Genomic DNA, 18,850 nt, shown 5'->3' with positions numbered 1-18,850 from the left:
TCATTCAAAAAATCATTTAATACACAAAGTGAAAAACTATCTAGAATATAAAAGCATTTCACATTTTTTAAACAAATAATACCTTCTAAATTATTTAACAAAATAGAGATCCACAATCCTTTATCTGAAACCCTTGGGGCCAGATATTTCAGAATTATTAAATTTTCAGATTTTAGAAAGGTAATTAATTTAGTGCACATACCATACTACATCAACCCTCAAAAGAGTTTGTGGCAGCAGCACCAACCCAATAATCATTAATTAATATTTCTGCAACAAAATAAATGAATATTCACACTTAATGGGTTAAGCAGATTCAATGTCAGTTCAGATTTCATTTGGAAGCAAATGAATTTGTCACTAAGCTTATGAAAATCTTGTTTTCAGAACTTCTTGGATTTTGAAGTTACAATTGCAGATAAGGGAATGCAGACCTCTACAAACTTGTATGACAAGACATGAAAGATTGTTCAAACAAATTACTCATTTTTACAAATGAAAAAACATGTAACCTTTCAAATACATTATAAATTAACAGGCATCTTCTTTCTGATATTATTAAATGTACATCTTAAATACATATACATACAGCATATAACATGACTTATAAGTCAACTGGTCTAAAAGGCACAAGAGCACAATCCCTTCAGTGAGAAGGGGTTATTAAATGTACAGTAAAATTAAAAATGGAATTAAGCCACCTCCTCATGATGCTAGGAAGAGCACTTGCTAAGTGCAACACAAGGAGGTAGGGTTTATTCTTCAAGAAGTACTTGTGAGCAGTCTCTTCCACACAAACACAGGTAGACAACTTTTATTTAAAATGAATTAAGGTGATGGTTTCTTCTTTGTATAAAATACGCTGTTTGGTCTTATACCTAAAAGTTAAAGCTTTAGAAGGTATTTTATGTCAGTTAAGTAAGTAATGTTTCATGAAGTTTGAATACAATTGAGTCACAAGTCCATTGTTTTTGTTATAAAATCCTATCTGTTCAGAGATTTAAACTACTCAAAATCAAGATACTGTGCTTGTAAAATCATGCGTAGTTTTTGTCCATAGCCATTTCTTCCATTGACTGGTGTGTGAAGAATAGTTTCATGGAGGAAAAACAGATTTCCAATACATGGTCAACAACTTCCATAAGTTTGAGGACAATGAACAAGAGGCAAGTCATTCTGCTAACCAACTCCAATCAAGATTCTAAAACCGGGCATGAAAAAGTTACAGTTAGAAGATGATTTAAGTGGCAATATAAAGGTATTCATTTTTATATTTTTTTGTATCTTTGGACATTTCATAAATAAAAGTTGAAAAATCAAAAATATATAAGTTATAGTTAATTAGCCCACTTATTTTCAGCTAATTTCAAAAAATAGTTCAAATAGTTTTCATAAAAATTTGAAGCAAGTAATTATTATTAATGAAAGAGGAAACACAAAGATTGACATTGATTCTAAATGCAGTAAGTTAATTCAGTAAACATTTTATTGTAGATTCTCCAAGTTTTTACAAATCAACAGTTCATAGTAACCAAATCTTAATATAAGCATTTTTGTTAATTACAATTATACTAACATAATTCATTTTATATGCAACAGGTACTATATTTGAATTATAGTATAAGTTCTCTCATGTTGGAGAAAATTGACTGAAGTAAAAAGATGCAACAAACCATTCAATTTCAGTAGTCATATTGCAAAGAAAGCTCAATTTGACCAAAAATTATACTGTTGACATAACTCTAGCAAATTCAAATTGTACCAGTAGATGGGGATTTCAGATTTAAGACATCCCTCAAATATTCTTTCTTCTGAGTTCTATCCCCTATATGTATCCCAAATGCAAGATACAGGAAGCACGGGAAGTTAAATCTTTTGCACTCAATATATCTAAAATGCACACTCATAGCCACATGTGACTTACCATCATGCTACTGCCCTGTTCCTCATTTGCTTCACGAATAATAGTACTTAAATGGCCGAGACAGTTCAAATTTTCTTCTATCATTTGTGGTAAAGTTTCCCTGTGGGATGAAAGAACAAAATCTTTTCAAGTTCAGCAAAGAGGCATATGAATGTCCTTTTTCTGGTCTTCTAGATCAAGATGTGATCATCCTTCCTGCAACCCAGCACTCCATTGCATCTAACTTCTATAGCCTTCCATTTCTTCTTCCCTCCCACCCAGAGGCAAAGTCTTGCTTCACCCAAGCTACTCCCTCTAACTCTAAGAAGTCCACTGTAATACCAATCAGATTTTCTTCTGAAATGTAAGTAGCACTTACATATAACTTTTTCCCCCTTGAAAATGCTAACTGAGTGTAAAAGATTCTTATGGCATAGACAGATGAAAGACCTCTTTTTATTTCTGGAGTATTTCCTTTTCCTTACAAGTAGCAAAAACACCAGCATGCTGACTTCACAGATACAAATGTAGGAAGACAATTCAAAAGTACAATCTGTTTTGGAGAGATCAGGGAAAGTAAAAAATTCTAGTTGGAAACTACAGATAATAGAATGAAAAGGAAAATAAGCAAGCTGATTCCTGAGGAAAGCAGAAGAAGACGGTGTCATAAGGGAACTGCCCAGAACCAAGAAATATCCCTAGAAGTTTACATTTGAAGGATATTGGGATTCTGGTTTCCACCTTACTGTTTTTTCTCTTGCATACGGACTGTATTGTCACCCTTTACCAACCCTCAGTCTCTCCTCTACCAGAGTCAGTTCTAGGCCATAGATGATAGCCACTATTAGTTTAGAACAAAATGCCAATTCAGTTCTTATTCAACAGATGGAAAAATTGAGGCTAACAGTTCCTAATCCTTGGTAGTTAAGTAGCATGGGTATAGTATAATTAAAATCAGATACACTTTCTGCAAACAACCACAACCTCAAATTGAAAGTTAAGCTGTAGAGGTGACAATTGTAATCATTAGCTCCCTTAACAAAACTAAATAACTTTAATGAAAGCAAAAGGTTAACAATGTATTAAATCTTACTTTCCTCAACTGACTGATTATTTCCTAAAGTCTATATAATTAATTATAACTTAAGCTATACTTGCAGATGTTTTACATTGGGCCAACTCCATAATAACCTAAGATATACCCTGGAACTTGCTTTCTTTAAAAACATAAAATACCTGATGTGAGCTTGCCTTCCTGCCATGTGCTTTTGCACTCATAAAAGCAGAGTACAGAATGTGCAATTACATGACCTCCTGAGCAGTGATGTAACTTGGCTGCATTTCTGCAAAACTAATTATGGGCAGAACTTCCAGGAAATACTGGTGCTGTAGAGTTCTCCATGAGTTGTGAGAAAAATGACAATACACAAGCTAGCAAAGAGCCACTGGCTCTGGATACGGCACATCTTATGCTGAGAAAATGACAGAGATGGATAGTCATTCAGCTTTTAGCAAGAGTAGGAACTAATAAAAGAAAATACAGGGCTTCAAACTTGAGTTTGTATTTGCAAAATGAATTTCAGGTATTGAAAAATATCTGATTTTAGAAATACTAAGTTATAAAATAGAGTAGAACTCATTACTTTATTAAAAGGGTAGATGAGGAACACAAAATGATAACTGCAAAAAAGATAGCATAATTTCTCAAAGAGATAAATGTTTAAGGAAGGAATTAGGTTTGGGTAAAAGAAATCAATAAGCCATTAACAGAGAAAGGTCTCAAAACTTGGACTGTGCTAATTATAAGTAACATTTGCTGAATATTTGTTTCCCAAGCATTTTACACAGGCTATTTGAATTTTCACAGCAGTTCTATAAGATATTCTCATTTTAAGTAGGAAAATGTAAACGTTAAAAAAAGTCAGGTAAATTGCCCAAGATTGTTACAAAGGGACAGTTAAGACTCAACCTTGGTCTGAAAGCATGGAAGACTGCTTTAACTACTATACTGTACTGCCTTGTTCCAAACCACTGCTCTGAAAACACAACTATCTATTGTTACAAAGTGAACCCACCCATCTTGAGGAGTTACCACGCATGACAGAGGGTGTTCACATTCTGCTAAGGTCGGGGGTAGCCATGCTGATGCGTGAGGGGTTACTGCACCTTCTAGACTGGACCCCACAAGGGAGCGGGCAGAACTCTGTGTCTGAAGGAAAAAAAAATTTTTTTAAATATTTCAGGCAAATACCTCTGTTGATTTACACAATTTCTTACTATAGTCCTATGACATTTTCATCACTACTTAATACACAACCAAAGTATTTCTGTACAAAGCTATTCATTCCCACCTTTACACACCATTAATAACTGTTCTGTTGTTAGCCCCTTTCTTCCTTGACTGAAACTGAAGGTATATGCTCCTCTAAGACTTTAGGGGCTGGGAGTAGTGGCTTGTAATCTCAAGTACTCAAGGTGGTGGAGATCAGGAGGACTGTGGTTCACAAGACCAGTCCAGGCAAAAAGTGAGTGAGCTGGGTGTGGTGGTCTGCACCTGTCATCCCAGACAAGTGAGAGGCCATAGATAGGAGGAACATGATCTGAGTCTGGCCCCAGGCAAAACCATGTGATCCTACCTGAAAAATAACTAAAGCAAAAAAGGACTTGGGGTATGGCTCAAGTGATAAAGTGCCTGCCTAACAAGGGCAATGCTCTGAGTCCAAATCTAAATAACAAAAAAACTGACTTTGATTGGAGGGGCAAAAAAATCTAGATGAACAACAGGTTGGTTTATTAAGTAGTCAAGACACAGTTATACCCAAGCTGGGTTAGGACACCATAGTGGTTCAGGGCCAGAGGACTATAAAACAGAGGAACTGGAAAAAGAAAGTGCTAATGCAAAAGTCCCGAATCTCTATTGCTAGTCAGACACCAAACAAGGAACATGAGCATGAACTCAAGGCAAAATGTACATATGCAAGAGGACATAGCTCATGCTGACAAAATCACCTGCAGAGAGTGACAGCAAGTCAATGTCACATTTACTGATAATTACTTACACAGGCAATTTTAAGGAGATGCCATATTTCTTTCTGCCTCTTTCCCTGCATAAACATGACAGTATTGTCAGCTTCTTTGATGTTACTGAGGGCGATTTCCACTTTGGGGAGTAGATCAATAATCTTCTGCTTACAGCCCAACAACTTGCTAGAGAGATTAAATCAGTGTCAGATACTTATCACATCTTTCAAGACAGTCTACCATACTCCCAAACCCACCTGAGGAAACGAACCACAATCAGCATCACACTTAATGACTGATTGAGCTCCAAAGCAATGGACATATAAAAGTAAGCAGCTGTGGCCAAGCTATCAAAGATTCTGCGTAGAACTCTTCTTGGGTCTAGTATATTTGCCAAAGAGGGGTACTGTACTTGAAAGCAGCATGATAAAAGAGTCTTTTAGGAGGAAATAAAGCAAGTTTTGTACCTCAGATGACCAAACAGCTCCTTGAGAACACGGTCCTGACTCTGTACAGTATGCACAATGATCTTCACCATCTCTGTGCTGTCACTGTAGGAATGATCTATAAAAGACTTTAGTCAGTGTGTATGACCTCTCTTTTACAGAACATATCAGCTTCCAAACAAAAAATTCCTCAAACACTCTTAAAAACCCAAAACTAGTCCATAAATCATCTCTGCTTAAATTAAAAATTAGATTAAGATAAAAATTTAAGGTTATTTATAAATAAATTCTAAGGGCTGGGGGTATAGCTCAGTGGTAATTATATATCAAAATGAATTTATGTGTTTGTGTATACCTGTGTGTGTGTGTACACAAATATAACTGTATCTACAAAGACCGTAGTTGCTTATGTTGAAAAGAGCAGTTTTATCTATCTTTAACCCATATTAACCCAAACTCAGACATATAAATAGCAGCCTCTGGCCAAATGACCAACTTTTTTTTATCTTTAATATGGAATGTCTCACGAATTGCATGCCATCCTTATACCCCTTATACCTGGGCAACACTAATCTTCTCTGTAATCATTCCAATTTTAGTATATGTACTGCCAAAGCAAGCACCAGACCAATTTGTATTATGTTATTAATATCACTTATTTAGAAACAGTAGGAAAATTCATCAAACTTTGACAGCCTCAAAGGAAGGAGGCCCTTGCCCCAATTAGGTTACTTGGATCTCATGTTTATCCATCTGTTTACAGCCCACAAAAATGCTGCAAAAAAGTTGACTGATTTAAATCAGATCTGATGCACTAAGGGACCTGTGGACACCCTGAAAATTCATCTTAAAAGCCATCTGGCAGCTGACGGATGTCCTCATGTGGAATGTTTTTTGGTCACAGTGAATTCTACAGTGAGTTTACAAGAGATACTATCTCAATTAAAAAAATTACCAGCATTGTTATATTTCAGAAAATGGCAATTTAAGTTTAAAAGAGTAGAAAAATGCTCATGCGTTATACTGCTATTTTCCTTGCTTAATAATTAAGCTTGAATGCCAAATAATACTATTACTAGTATTTGCTACCTGTTTATAATTTTCTCATTTACCTTCACAACAGTCCTGTGCTGTGACTAATTTTGTTATTTCCACTTTTCCAAAAATAAAACTATAAAACAAGTGTCAAATGAGGTTTTAAAAATATTTTGGGGCTGGAGATGTAGTTCAGTGGTAGAGCATCTGCCTAGCATGCATAGGCCCAAAGTTCAATCTCCAGTATCTCAAAGAGAAAAAAAAAAGTGTCCTTTCCTATAATTTCAGAAACCTCCTTCACAGTCTAACTTTATTCCCCACACATCTGTCTCTTCCCTCATCAGATACAACCAGACACCAGACTCCGAAAACACTCTTCTCCAAACAGTACTTCTTCCTAAATTCTACAGACCAAGATTAAGAGCTTCCCCAAGTAACTGGTTCTTTGAGATGGTAAAAGACCAGAACTTTAGTGTTCCCCAACACAAAGGATGAAGGAAACTGGTTTTTATTTGAATAAGAGTCTCAGGTTAACTCTAAGGTAGAAAAGATACCAGAGACTATATAAAGCAAGTGAGATTATATATGAACCAATGATAGACAAAACTTACTTGTTATAACTAGTTTGTCATTTGAGGTGACTGTCAGTTCAAAGAACTACCTGAATAGCAAATATATTTCTGGACCCATTATATGCTGATTTTCTGTCAGGGCTACTACAAAGTTTATATAAAAATAATCTAAACAAAGGCTATTGATCACCAACTGGAAAGTTAATTTAACTGAGTCAATGGATCTAATTTTGCCTGTCTTCACTTGCAATATCTGACTCATTGACTGGAATAGTGGGAGTCATGAATACTGATTAAAGGAAAAGAATTGTATTTGTTCTTTTTGAAATTTAAGATTTAAAATCTTAAAGTTTGCTCTAATCATAATTTCCATAACTTAGGTTACTACTTTGCTAATATCCTCAACATTTTTGTCTTCTTATTCAATCAGTGAAATCCTAACTCTAGATCAGTACAACTATCTAGTCTATCAGATATTATAGATACTATACTACTAGTCTATACTATACTATAATTGTACCCAAGATATAAAACTATTGACAAAAATTACTGTTCTGTTTGTTGTCAGTACTACTAATACACGTATTTACACTTCTGTTCTGGATTCTTAACATACATTCTGGATCAGCAACATTTTCCATTATACACACCAGTTTTTAAAAGTCTTAGTGTACTCCTCAAATCTATGAGGTTAGCACTTCTTTCATTAACATTAACTTCCCACTTCAGGATAGAAGGCTCTAAAGCAGTAAGATCCAGAACTTACAAAACCTACTTCTATAAAACTGTCTATCATCCACTCCTTTCTCTCCTCCAATATCAGTGGCATCAAGACTAATTGCTTCCACTATTTTCTGGAAGGACCTCTCTCCACAGGCTTTTGACCCCAGCATATAAAGATGCTCAAGTCTTCCTCTGAAAATTAACTCCCCTACATCTACATGTCCTTTAGCTACCTCTCACCTCTCTTCTTAAACAGCCCACTTCTGAAAAGAATAGTTTAGACAAGCAGTTCTCAAATTTTTTGATCTTACGACCTGTTTATACTCAAAACTTTTTTTTTTTTTTGGTGGGACTGGGGTTTGAGCTCAGGGCTTTGCACTTGCAAAACAGGCATTCTACCACCTGAGCCATACCTACAGTACATTTTGCTCTGGTTATTTTGGAGATGAGGTCTTGTGAACTATTTGCCTGGGCTGGCTTCAAACTTAAATCCTCCTAATCTCAGCCTCCCAAATAGCTAGGACTACAGGCATGAGCCACCAGTGCCTGGCACTCAAAACTTCTTAAGAATCTCAAAAGGAGGACTGGTAGAGTGGCTCAAGTGGTACAGTGCTAGCTTAGCAAGCATGAGGCCCTTAGTTCAACCCCCCCCCCCAAAAAAAACCCCTCAAAACAATCCATTGCCTATTAACATATTTTTTGTTAAAAATAACTACATTTTTCAAAACAAAAACCTTAGTGAGTAAACTGACATTGTTTTTTGTTTGTGCAAATCTTTCAAATGTGACTGATCTCATCAGTAAAGTCTTCAAGTATTGAGAAGCAGACAAATTACAGTTGGTAAAAGTTTTCTAAAATTCTAATTTTTCAATTAAAACATGGAATTTTATCATTGACATTTTTCCCCTTAAAGTAACAAGCATGCTTTCACTTAATTTAGGAGGAAATATCTGCTGCATACCCAAATCTAAATACCCATCATTTGGCTGAGTCATTCTTTCAACTAAAAGTGGTGTTTCATGAAAGAAGAGGCCAGACAATAAGCAATGTTAGTAGTCAGTAGTTTTTCCCTTAAGACAACCATCATACTTCACTATATAGCAGAAATGCTTCATGAGTATTCCCTTTTTATGACACAGAATATTAAGAAGACATGTACTCAGGGGTTGAGATTTAAATAAAATTAACCTAGACCCTTGGGACATGGTTCCAAGGAGACTGTCATTGAGGAAAAACTGCAAATGCTTAGGACACATTGAGTTCGATGCTATACTGCAGATGCTTTGGATTTTTCCCCATAATGCTGCCCAATTTCCATTAAAGACATGCAACCTTTCAACAAATGTAAAATTTTCACTTATCACTTAAGTACATTGTGTGTCCCTTTTGACTTGGGAGGATTATCATAACTTTTACCTCGCTTTTTTGGGCATCATTTGCTTTTGTAAAGGCATACTGTATTTTCACAAAACTAAGGGCACAGAAACATTCAGCAGATCACAGAACAACTTAAACACAACTGACAATAAGATGAGACTGACTGAGAGCTATTCTGCAACAACTAAGCTGTATAAATGAATGCGTGGGAACTGAAAATTTGTTTTTGAAATTCCTTTTGTGTGTATGTATATATTTAATATTTTTTGACCGTGCTTGGTCAAAAGTGTGTGTAATAAATCTGTGCTTACTGTATATATTTACTGCTTTATTGAGGGCACTCTTTTTTTTTTTTTTTTTTTTCATTTTTCTTTTATTATTCATATGTGCATACAAGGCTTGGTTCATTTCTCCCCCCTGCCCCCACCCCCTCCCTTACCACCCACTCCGCCCCCTCCCGCTCCCCCTCTCAATACCCAGCAGAAACTATTTTGCCCTTATCTCTAATTTTGTTGTAGAGAGAGTATAAGCAATAATAGGAAGGAACAAGGGGTTTTGTTGGTTGAGATAAGGATAGCTATACAGGGCATTGACTCACATTGATTTCCTGTGTGTGGGTGTTACCTTCTAGGTTAATTCTTTTTGATCTAACCTTTTCTCTAGTTCCTGGTCCCCTTTTCCTATTGGCCTCATTTGCTTTAAGGTATCTGCTTTAGTTTCTCTGCGTTAAGGGCAACAAATGCTAGCTAGTTTTTTAGGTGTCTTACCTATCCGCACCCCTCCCTTGTGTGCTCTCGCTTTTATCATGTGCTCATAGTCCAATCCCCTTGTTGTGTTTGCCCTTGATCTAATGTCCACATATGAGGGAGAACATACGATTTTTGGTCTTTTGAGCCAGGCTAACCTCACTCAGAATGATGTTCTCCAATTCCATCCATTTACCAGCGAATGATAACATTTCGTTCTTCTTCATGGCTGCATAAAATTCCATTGTGTATAGATACCACATTTTCTTAATCCATTCGTCAGTGCTGGGACATCTAGGCTGTTTCCATAACTTGGCTATTGTGAATAGTGCCGCAATAAACATGGATGTGCAGGTGCCTCTGGAGTAACAGTCTTTTGGGTATATCCCCAAGAGTGGTATTGCTGGCTCAAATGGTAGATCGATGTCCAGCTTTTTAAGTAGCCTCCAAATTTTTTTCCAGAGTGGTTGTACTAGTCTACATTCCCACCAACAGTGTAAAAGGGTTCCTTTTTCCCCGCATCCTCGCCAACACCTGTTGTTGGTGGTGTTGCTGATGATGGCTATTCTAACAGGGGTGAGGTGGAATCTTAGTGTGGTTTTAATTTGCATTTCCTTTATTGCTAGAGATGGTGAGCATTTTTTCATGTGTTTTCTGGCCATTTGAATTTCTTCTTTTGAGAAAGTTCTGTTTAGTTCACATGCCCATTTCTTTATTGGTTCATTAGTTTTGGGAGAATTTAGTTTTTTAAGTTCCCTGTATATTCTGGTTATCAGTCCTTTGTCTGATGTATAATTGGCAAATATTTTCTCCCACTCTGTGGGTGTTCTCTTCAGTTTAGAGACCATTTCTTTTGATGAACAGAAGCTTTTTAGTTTTATGAGGTCCCATTTATCTATGCTATCTCTTAGTTGCTGTGCTGCTGGGGTTTCATTGAGAAAGTTTTTACCTATACCTACTAACTCCAGAGTATTTCCTACTCTTTCTTGTATCAACTTAAGAGTTTGGGGTCTGATATTAAGATCCTTGATCCATTTTGAGTTAATCTTGGTATAGGGTGATATACATGGATCTAGTTTCAGTTTTTTGCAGACTGCTAACCAGTTTTCCCAGCAGTTTTTGTTGAAGAGGCTGCTATTTCTCCATCGTATATTTTTAGCTCCTTTGTCAAAGATAAGTTGCTCATAGTTGTGTGGCTTCATATCTGGATCCTCTATTCTGTTCCACTGGTCTTCATGTCTGTTTTTGTGCCAGTACCATGCTGTTTTTATTGTTATTGCTTTGTAATATAGTTTGAAGTCAGGTATTGTGATACCTCCTGCATTGTTCTTTTGAGGGCACTCTTAAATGAAACTGACTTTTAAGAAACTATGAAGGTAAATGAGCATGGTGGTCTATACCTATAATCCCAGCTACAATGGGAGGTAAGAGGCAGGAAACTTGAATGTTCAAGGCCAGCCTGAGCAAAGTTAAGAGTCCCTACCTCAAAAAACAAAATAAGAAAAGACTGAGGGCATGGCTTATGTGACAGAATGCTTGCCTAGCAAGTTTGAGGACATGGGTTCAATCCCCAGTACCACAAGAAAAAAACAAAAGCAACATTGAATATATGGTGGTAAAAAAAAAATATTACTACTAACATAGTCTGGTGTCCTAGTCCCTTGATTTATACTAAGGTGCAAGCCATCTTACCTAAGGATGATTTTAAACCACTGACAGAAATGTCAACATGGTCAAAAGCAAAAAATGTCTTAATGTTATGAAAAACAGGTTTTTGTTTTTGTTTGAGACAGGGTCTTGCTATACAGCCTAGACTGGCCTAGAGTTTGCTATATAGCCCAGATTGATCTTGAACCCCATAATCCCACTGCCTCTGTCTCCCAAGTGCTAGGATTACAGGCCTGTGCCACCACACCTGGCTGAAAGACAGTTTTGACCTCACAGACTCTGAAAAAGTTTAAGAATCCTCAATGGCCCTTTAAGTCATACTTTGAGAACTACTAGCCTAGACTTCTCCCTTTTCTACTGTCCTAGTCCCTCTTCAGTCCACTACAATTTGATTTCTGTCCCAAAAGGTTATTATATTTTACAAGGTCACCACTAATGTGCAAACACCTAAGCCCAATGTGTGAATGTGCTCATACATACCAACGCATTTTGCTCTACTGATCACTTTCTCCTTGAAACTCTCTGTTCCATTTCTGCCATGCAATTATCTACATATTCTGGCTGTTTCTCAATGTTCTTTGGTGGCTCCTTTGCTTTAATTCACTTTGTATATGTTATAACCTAGGATTCTAACCCTGGCTTCCTTATTTAACCTGCTTTTTCAGGATCATCTCTTCACTTTTATGGCTGATTATTCCCCAAAGAGCTCAATACCTAGTCCAGACCTCTCTGCTAAATCTATATACCTAAGTATGTATACATTTATATATATGTAGGCATATATGCATATAAACACATGTAATATGTACACATATCAACATAAACCATTAAACATGCCCACCTGAATGTCCCACTGCCCTTAACACCAAAATGTACAAAGATGAAGTCATATTCTTTTCCAATCAAGTGTGTCATCCTTCCTATATTTCCCTGGTCCTAGCACATAACCAGCTGCCCTAAGCAGAAACTTTGAAGGCATCCATGTTTCTTCCCACGAAAGTTGTCACCATCCATATTCAATCTATCATTTATCAGCTGAACCTCCTAAATATCTCCCTAGCCCTTTTCCTCCTCTTTACTCCACTGCCACAGTTGAGGCTCTTATGCCTTAGTTCATAGCCCACCCTGTACAGAGCTATGATTATTCTAACAATATCATAACTGATGCCCTGTCAATAGCCTAGCCACATTTTAATCCATTATCCACAATGCCATCATAGCAGTATTGTTAAAATGCTAATCTGATCATGTAATTCTTGATTAGAACTTTTTAGGGTTTCTGTCATCATGCTGACATTCAAACTCTTCCCATGACATACCAGGTCCTTTATGATTCAGCTGTATTTCTCTCTTTTGCTGAAACTCTACACTCCAGTCACACTGCATTTCCTTAAACATGCTAAGTGCTCAGTGTACATGTTTTTACAGATTATACCATTATGTACTTCCTTCTTTGATCTAGCTACTGCTGCTTATCCTTTAAGGCTCATTTCAGATGTCACCTCCTGCAGGAAACCACTTCTAACCTTCCTGGACCCCTAAAGTTAGGTGACTGTTTTAAATGTACTTCATAAATGTTTATACAAATAAACTGAACAAATTCCACTGTAATAAAAACCAGTATTAGGAGATCATGTTTTTTTTTTAAATATAATTTCACATGTAAATTAATCTGTGTATGTTGCTATGTGTTTATAAGTGAAACATACTCTTTTTACAATTTATATGCATTGTATTATAGGGCACAGATGTCATTTTAATTTCTTCTGTAACCCTTCAAAATAAATAACTTTTCAACTAAATAATAACATCCTGCAGGTACATAATGCCTTATAGTTTTCAAAGCATTTTCACAAATATTATCTTAAATACATTGCTACAACTTACTCACTGAATTAGGAAAGCTAGTCTTCAATCCTATTTTGTGGAAAAGGGGAATGAGATACAGGGAGATTAGCCTGAGATCATTGTCATTAAACTACCCAATCTAGAATTCAAGGTTTCTGATTCCCAGCAAATGCTCTTTCCTTCAGACCATGCTCTGAATTTAGCTGGTGCTCAACAGGAACTATTATGCTCATGATGCAATCAGTGACCAGTGCAAGTGAAGGCATCATTTTAAAGGTAAACTACTTTTGCCTAGACCCGGGCTTCCCTCTCACCATTCCACATATGAATCCACTGCATCAAATTATTTCCAACCTCCCTAGTCTTAAGCAGACTTAGTTTTCTTTTTTGATCTTTGCACACATTTTTCTGCTTCGTTTTTCTCTTCTTGGAGTTCCTTTTTGCTCTTCCATTCCTTCTTTTTTCACTTCTCTTGTAAAAATGTTTCCTTGTTACTGTCCCTTTCTAATCTCTAAAATTCTCATAAAATTAAAAGCTGTTATACCATGAATATCTCAATGGCAATACCAAAGCAGGAATTTATTCAGCAATTTTTTAAAAAAAAGTAAATTTTAAATACCCCAAGTTTGTTAAGCTACTGTCAGTTTCCTAAAATGCCTTCAAATACTGTAATAGAAATGTCTTACCTGCAGGTCTGTGCTTTAACTGCTTATAAAGATCAATGGCACGTTGCTCCCTACAAAACAGAAAACATGTTTCTAAATGTGAAGGTAATTTAATGACTCCAATAACCTACAACTTGAATGAATAATATCGATGATTTGAATAATGATCCCATTCTAAAGCAAGTTCCAGTTGCCAATGAATATTTTACACAGAATTTTATTGAGTGATAAGCAAAGACAAGTTCTTAAAATTTGAAGTTTAACATTCTTCATATCAGTTCTGCTCTTCCACCACAAATTCATCATCCTTGTACCTGAAACACTTAAATAGGAAATTATGCCTTGTAATTAGAGACAAAATCTGAAGTTTCTAATCTAGACACTTAGGAAGTTAGCCTCATTAGGGCAACTAAGAGGTAATACCTTGGACCAGAAGCATAGTAAGTTGAGAAATAGCTTGTAACTTAGATATATTTGGAAAATTATTAACACTCACATGAAAAAGAGACTTTAATTTAAATTGGCAAAGGTCAAGCCAAAATATTATTTCTAGAATTTCCTGTGACTAAGAAATAGCTCCCCTTTTAAATATGATGCCAAAATATTTGAGGAAAGGAGCACTATAGAGAATGACCTCACAGAGGCTTAACCTGCCAGATATAAGCAGAAAGAGCAATGTTACAAGTTACAGACATCAAGAACAACAACACAAGTATATTCTTACAGAGATTCCATCAAGTCTCCCTGACGTCTTCCATAAGGGCTCTTCTGTAGTTCCATGATTTCAGTGTGTAAAGACATAATCTGATCCTCTAGGTATCCAATGACACCAACCTAAAATATGAAAATGAAAAGGAAATGACAGGCTTACCACCACACAATATAAAACAAAACTTAAACTCCAAAGCAGACCATTTAGCAGAACTAAATATTTTAACACGAAACACTTATTTTATTACTTCCCTCCCCCTTTGAGACAGAATCTTGCTATGCAGCCCAGGCTGGACTGGAAGTCACCACATAGACCAGGCTGACCTCAAACTTGCAATCTTCCTGCCTCAGCCTCCTGAGTGCTAATATTACAGGTGTGTGCCACCACACCAAGCTTGTTAAAGCCCCCTTTTCTTTCCCCCAGTACTGACGTTTGAACTCAGGGCCTTGTGCTTATTAGGTAAGTGCTCTACCACTTGAGCTATGCCCTACCCCTTGTTAAAACCTTTTTATCTTCAGCTTCTGACACTTTACCTTTCACTAAAAACATCCTTTTTTTGGTTTCTCTCTTTCTCTTCAGACAACAGTAAATGAATAGCATTTGCTTTGTCCTCTGAAGAGACACAAAAGTACAGGTGTCACTAACAAAAAAAAAAGTGGCCAAAAAAACCACTGGTATTTCTTGCATATCATACCAACTGCCCTGCTCATATCTTCAGAGTGAGTGTATAATGGCAAACAGAGCAACACTCTAGGACCCTGGACAGCTGTACAGGGTAGGGAAGTAATCTGCCACCTAGAGAAAGATCTATACCTAGATTATATGGAAGACCATATAATTTACTGCTGAAACCAGTATAATTTTGAGAATGAAAGGGAATATGAAAAATCATTATGGGAAGATATCAGGTATAAACTGGGGCTGTCCCAGGTAAACCAAGATGTGCAGCATCTTATCTAAAACAGAATAACAGCAACATCTACCATTTATTACTGATCCCTATTTAATCTTCATAACCCTACTAGAAAAGGTATTGTCCCCATAATATAATATGGAAACTGAAGCTCAGTGAGGCCAAGTAATTTGCCCAACATCTTGTTTTTACCACTATGATATCTTCTTCTATACATACAAAACACCTACTAGATACTTCTCTAAAGTGCAGGAATAATATGACAAATATTCTTTAAATACCAAAACTAAAGACAATTTCTAAGGAAGACATCAATGAGCTCATTGATTTTTTACCTCAGCATAGCGGATGGCCTTTTCTTCCATTTCTTTCCATGCTTTTAGCATTTTTTCTGAAGCTAAAAAAAAAGTCTAAATTGGTTATCTCTGAAATTGTGACAGTTTTAAATACTAGCCTGCCTGCTTTCTTGTTGTATCAATATCAAAGATGTGTTATAGGTTGAAGTATATTCCCTTCAAAAGGTTATGTTAAAATCCTGACTCCTAATACTTCAGATTGTGACCTGATTGGAAATATAGTCATACTTAATCCAGTATGAAGGTGAGACTGCCATGTGACAACAAAAGTGTAGATTAAAGCTAGGAAGAAGCCAGGAAGGAGTCTTCTCATAGGTTTCAGGGGGATTGCAACATTGCCAACACCTTGATTTTAGACTTTTAGCCCTAAGAATTGTGAGACAATACATTTCTATTGTTTTAAGCCATCCACTTTATGATCATTTTGTTATGGAAGTCCTACGAAAGTAATACAGGTATTTTTTTCTTTAAAAATTTTAATACATGGGCTGGTAGGTGGCTCAAGTCGTAAAGCACCTGCCTTGTAAGCGTGAGGCCCTGAGTTCAAACCCCACTACCACCACCAACAAAAAAAAATTAAATACATGAACAAGTTTTTAAAAAAATATCAATACTAGAAAAGGATGTAAAAAGAAAAGATGCCCTTCCTCCCCTCCATCGCAAAGGATCTTACTATTATTATTGTTAGATGGACACATATCCTATTCTCTTATAAGTAAGACAATCTACAACACACCTTCTTTTTTCTGTAATTTAAAATATCATTGCCAATCACAGAGACAACTGATCTTTTAATATCACTATATTTAGATATACCTGACATTTTTTTTGTGGTAGTAGGTACTGGGGCTTGAACTCAGGGTCTCCCGCTTGCTTCCACTCTACTACCTGAGCCACACCCCAGCTCTTTTTTTCTTTAGTTATGTTTCAGATAGGGTCTCACTTTCTGCCTAGGGCAAGCCTCATACCACAATTCATGAATTAGAAACATGTATTGCCATGCTTGGCTTGTTTGTTGACATGGATTCTAGCTAACTTTTTGTCTAGGCTGGCCTAAACCTAAATCCTTCCAATCTCTACCTTCTGAGTGGCTGGGATTACAAGCATGCACTACCACACTTAGTCCTCATTCTTTTTTTTTAACAGTTGGATAGTATGGGATTGATAAGTGAAAGATATTTCAATGAACTTATTATAATAGTTTGTCATTCATCAGAATGCCTATAATATACAAATAAAACATACATCACAAAAATAGCTTTGGAGAGTAAATTTATTCACCTAAATGGATGCTTTTGGTCATTTATTCTGAGATACATATGCTTTCCTCAGGACAAATGCACAAACAGTATTTGTTTCCTAAAAAAATATTTGTTTCATGAAATATAGTTTATTTTATTTATTGGTAGTACAGAGGTTTCAACTCAGGGGCTTGTCATCAGTGCTCCCCCTGCCCTTTTAGCTTTATTTATTTTTCAGCTCGTCTTGTACTTTCAACATACCAGATTTGGAGGATGCAAACATTTCATCCATATCACTGGCTAAGATGTCAGCCTAGTATAGTTTTTGTATCCAACTTAAAAATGAGATTTGAAATTCATAGATTCTTAAATCACTTCTGTATTACTTACCTTTTTTAGAGCTAATTTTATTCCAATTGTGAAACTAAGTTGTTCAAATAAGGGTTTAAAATAAAGAACTAACACCCAAAGCAAATATGGTTTATGATGATCTAAGTTAACCTGTCTCTAGTTCTAATGTGAGTATAAGTGATAACTGACTATGAGTTAAGGAGGCAAAACATCGGAAGGCCTCAAGAGACCAGACATTCCTTACAAGTACATAATACCTAGATACTTACATATCCCATAAGTCATTTGTTCACTGTATCTCTCCAAGTCAAGTTGAATGCTTTTGTGAAAAAACTCCAGTTTAGCTTTCAGTTGCTGTGATGCTGATATCAAAGTATTCTTCATTTTTGTCAAGTTAGCATTATATCTAAGAAGACTTAACCTAAGTCACAGCAAAACAAAACATTATTATCAACACTTGTAAACACTGGATAAAAATTTAAAAACATAAATTGCCAAAAGTTCAAAACCTAGGTTTTTATTATTAACTATGAGAAACAGCTGATTTCTCATATCTAGTCTTTAAAAACTTCCTGCCTATGATAAACGATCTTATACTAGGACCAGGTCTGTTCAGGACCTACTTCTCTCAAGCCATCACAATTGGATGGTTTCTGACCATTAATAAGTCTCTAAGTCTCCAAGTCTGACCAGAATATTACATTTCAAATTGGCTCGAAATTTTAGTGTTGCATGCTTTTGCTTTTTTTTTTTTGTGGTGCTGGGGATCAAACCTGGGGCCTTATATGTGCTAGGCAGTGCTCTGCTACTGAGTTATGTCCCTAGTCCTTGACTCTTGAGTTTTTGAGACAGGGTCTTGTTATGCTGATCTTAGACTCATGATCTTCTTCCCTATGCCTCCTGAGTACTGGGCTTACAGGTGTGAGCCATCATGCCCAGCTTCACATGCAATATTGATCAGTGAAAACTGGCAAGATTAATTCTTAACACACATAACGCTGTGCTTATAGAGAACAAAATCCACTTACATTGCTGCTCTTTGTCCCTGAAACAGCCTGCTGTAGTCTTCTTTTAGTCCAGACACGTAGTGTACTGCCTCAGCCCATACTTTACGTAACTGTACAATTGGAAGCTGTATTTTGCTGTCTTGTACTATACACAGATGATAAAAAGGGAGATGAATTATGAAAGACTTTAAAGTTCATTTATCATTCTCTGAGATTTCCTTTCCAAATACCATTGTCATAATGCTAGAAACTGATGCTAGAAAGAA

The 18,850-nt window shown here is 36.2% G+C and overlaps 1 protein-coding gene and 1 long non-coding RNA gene across 5 annotated transcripts in view; one reads left to right on the top strand and one right to left on the bottom strand.

The window, feature by feature from the left end:
* The window catches only part of Chuk (component of inhibitor of nuclear factor kappa B kinase complex), a 42,234-nt gene continuing 23,384 nt past the window's right edge, over nucleotides 1-18,850 (bottom strand). For 3 of the 4 annotated variants that reach the window (XM_020156311.2, XM_074078533.1, XM_020156314.2), the window contains 10 exons: nucleotides 18,606-18,729; nucleotides 17,847-17,998; nucleotides 15,965-16,026; nucleotides 14,729-14,838; nucleotides 14,026-14,075; nucleotides 5,392-5,488; nucleotides 4,963-5,110; nucleotides 3,979-4,112; nucleotides 1,925-2,024; nucleotides 1-1,201 (listed from right to left, as the gene is read on the bottom strand). In XM_020156311.2, the coding sequence (XP_020011900.1) occupies nucleotides 1,172-1,201; nucleotides 1,925-2,024; nucleotides 3,979-4,112; nucleotides 4,963-5,110; nucleotides 5,392-5,488; nucleotides 14,026-14,075; nucleotides 14,729-14,838; nucleotides 15,965-16,026; nucleotides 17,847-17,998; nucleotides 18,606-18,729 (1,007 nt within the window). In that variant the 3' untranslated portion in view covers nucleotides 1-1,171. The remainder of the gene's footprint in view (nucleotides 1,202-1,924; nucleotides 2,025-3,978; nucleotides 4,113-4,962; nucleotides 5,111-5,391; nucleotides 5,489-14,025; nucleotides 14,076-14,728; nucleotides 14,839-15,964; nucleotides 16,027-17,846; nucleotides 17,999-18,605; nucleotides 18,730-18,850) is intronic. The other variant, XM_020156312.2, reaches the window with a different exon arrangement.
* LOC141424763 (uncharacterized) lies at nucleotides 1,124-9,416 on the top strand. Its single transcript, XR_012449662.1, has 3 exons — nucleotides 1,124-1,258; nucleotides 2,099-2,267; nucleotides 6,134-9,416. It is a non-coding gene; the product is annotated as an uncharacterized lncRNA (long non-coding RNA).

The sequence above is a fragment of the Castor canadensis genome, chromosome 7 (genome assembly GCF_047511655.1).
Source record: "Castor canadensis chromosome 7, mCasCan1.hap1v2, whole genome shotgun sequence".
Classification (NCBI taxonomy): domain Eukaryota; kingdom Metazoa; phylum Chordata; class Mammalia; order Rodentia; family Castoridae; genus Castor; species Castor canadensis.
Note: the sequence above shows the minus strand (reverse complement) of the source record. Positions and strands in the feature narration are given on the sequence as shown.